The 1,203-nt window shown below is 53.3% G+C and overlaps 2 protein-coding genes across 2 annotated transcripts in view; both read left to right on the forward strand.

Annotated features, from left to right (window-relative positions):
- Nucleotides 1-61, forward strand: part of TraAM80_07007 (trans-sialidase) — a gene marked incomplete at both ends in the record, with an annotated part of 417 nt that extends 356 nt beyond the window's left edge. Inside the window, one exon of the mRNA XM_029383823.1 lies at nt 1-61. This exon is cut by the window's left edge and continues 356 nt beyond it. Within this exon, the coding sequence (XP_029236351.1) occupies nt 1-61 (61 nt within the window).
- Nucleotides 62-96: 35 nt separating this feature from the next.
- On the forward strand, nt 97-1,203 carry TraAM80_07008 (trans-sialidase; the record flags this gene model as incomplete). The annotated part of the gene is made up of 1 exon (XM_029383824.1): nt 97-1,203. A coding segment is annotated over one exon (1,107 nt), but the record flags the coding sequence as incomplete, so codon positions are not given.

Below are 1,203 nucleotides of genomic sequence, written 5' to 3' on the forward strand. Positions count from 1 at the left end.
GCAACACACACACACACACACACAATCGTCGCGGCCTGAAAACAATCCCTACAAGGAGTGAAGGGAGACAGTGAGTGAGTGAGTGAGCGGCGACACATGCTCAACATGTCCTGGCACATGTTTTTGTATTCGCTGCTGCTGCTGCTGCTGTTTCTGCTGTTGACATGCTGTGGCAGTCAAGCTGCGGGGAGTGCCCCAGGGACGAGCATTAATTTGTTTACAGGAACGACACCGATAACTGGTGCAAAGTGGGAGGAAGTGCAATGCGTCGAAGGGTCAGTTCGCTCGCTTCGTGCCCCTAGCCTTGTGGAGGTGGACGGTGCTGTGTTTGCCGTTGCTGAGGCCCAGTGCAAGAATGGAAGCGTCAGCTTCACTGGGATTGTGTCACAGCACCTGAAGGGAATTGGAACAGAACCGACTGAGATTCCGATGGGTGCGGGCACAGATTCCTTTCACACGCAGCTGCTGAAGGAAGGTGACAACGAAATGAAGGACACAGTGCGACCAACGACAATTGTGAGTGGCAACAATGTCTATATGCTGCTGGGAAGCTGCAGCCGTGCAACACAGGAGACCAGAGAGGCTGATCGAAGTGGATGTAAGCTTTTGCTGGTGAAGGGGAGTGTCACTGAGGGTGGAGAGAAGAAAGTACAGTGGAACGAGACCTATGCGGTGGAGTTTGAGCTTGGACCCAATCTTGCTGGATCCTTGAGTCATTTTTCTGCTGTCGGAGGATCAGGTACTGTGATGAGTGACGGCATAGTTGTGTTTCCCGTGCAGGCCACAAAGAATGATGGGAAGAACGTTTTGCAGGCCGCGCACTTCACCCCGTCAGAGAATAAATGGGAGTCTTTGCTCGATACGGAGGGTGAGGGTTGCCACAATCCATCGATTGTGGAGTGGGGCGAAGTCGATGACCGACGCATCTTCATGATGGCTCCCTGCACGGATGGCTCATATTACGTATACAGGTCTTATACGTCTTTGAAGGCTTGGCGTGACGGTGCGCCAATTTCCCGCGTGTGGGGCAACTCACGTGATAGAAAAGGGGAGGGCGTGCGAAGTGGTTTCATCACTGCAACCATCGATGGAAAGAAGGTGATGCTGCTCACCACGCCGGTGTATTCTGAGGAGAAGGGAAAGGGTCAGCTGCATCTTTGGATGACAGACAATGTCCGTGTGCACGACGTTGGGCCGGTATCC

The sequence above is a fragment of the Trypanosoma rangeli genome (genome assembly GCF_003719475.1).
Source record: "Trypanosoma rangeli strain AM80 chromosome Unknown Tra_15.4_contig_00273, whole genome shotgun sequence".
Lineage (NCBI taxonomy): Eukaryota > Euglenozoa > Kinetoplastea > Trypanosomatida > Trypanosomatidae > Trypanosoma > Trypanosoma rangeli.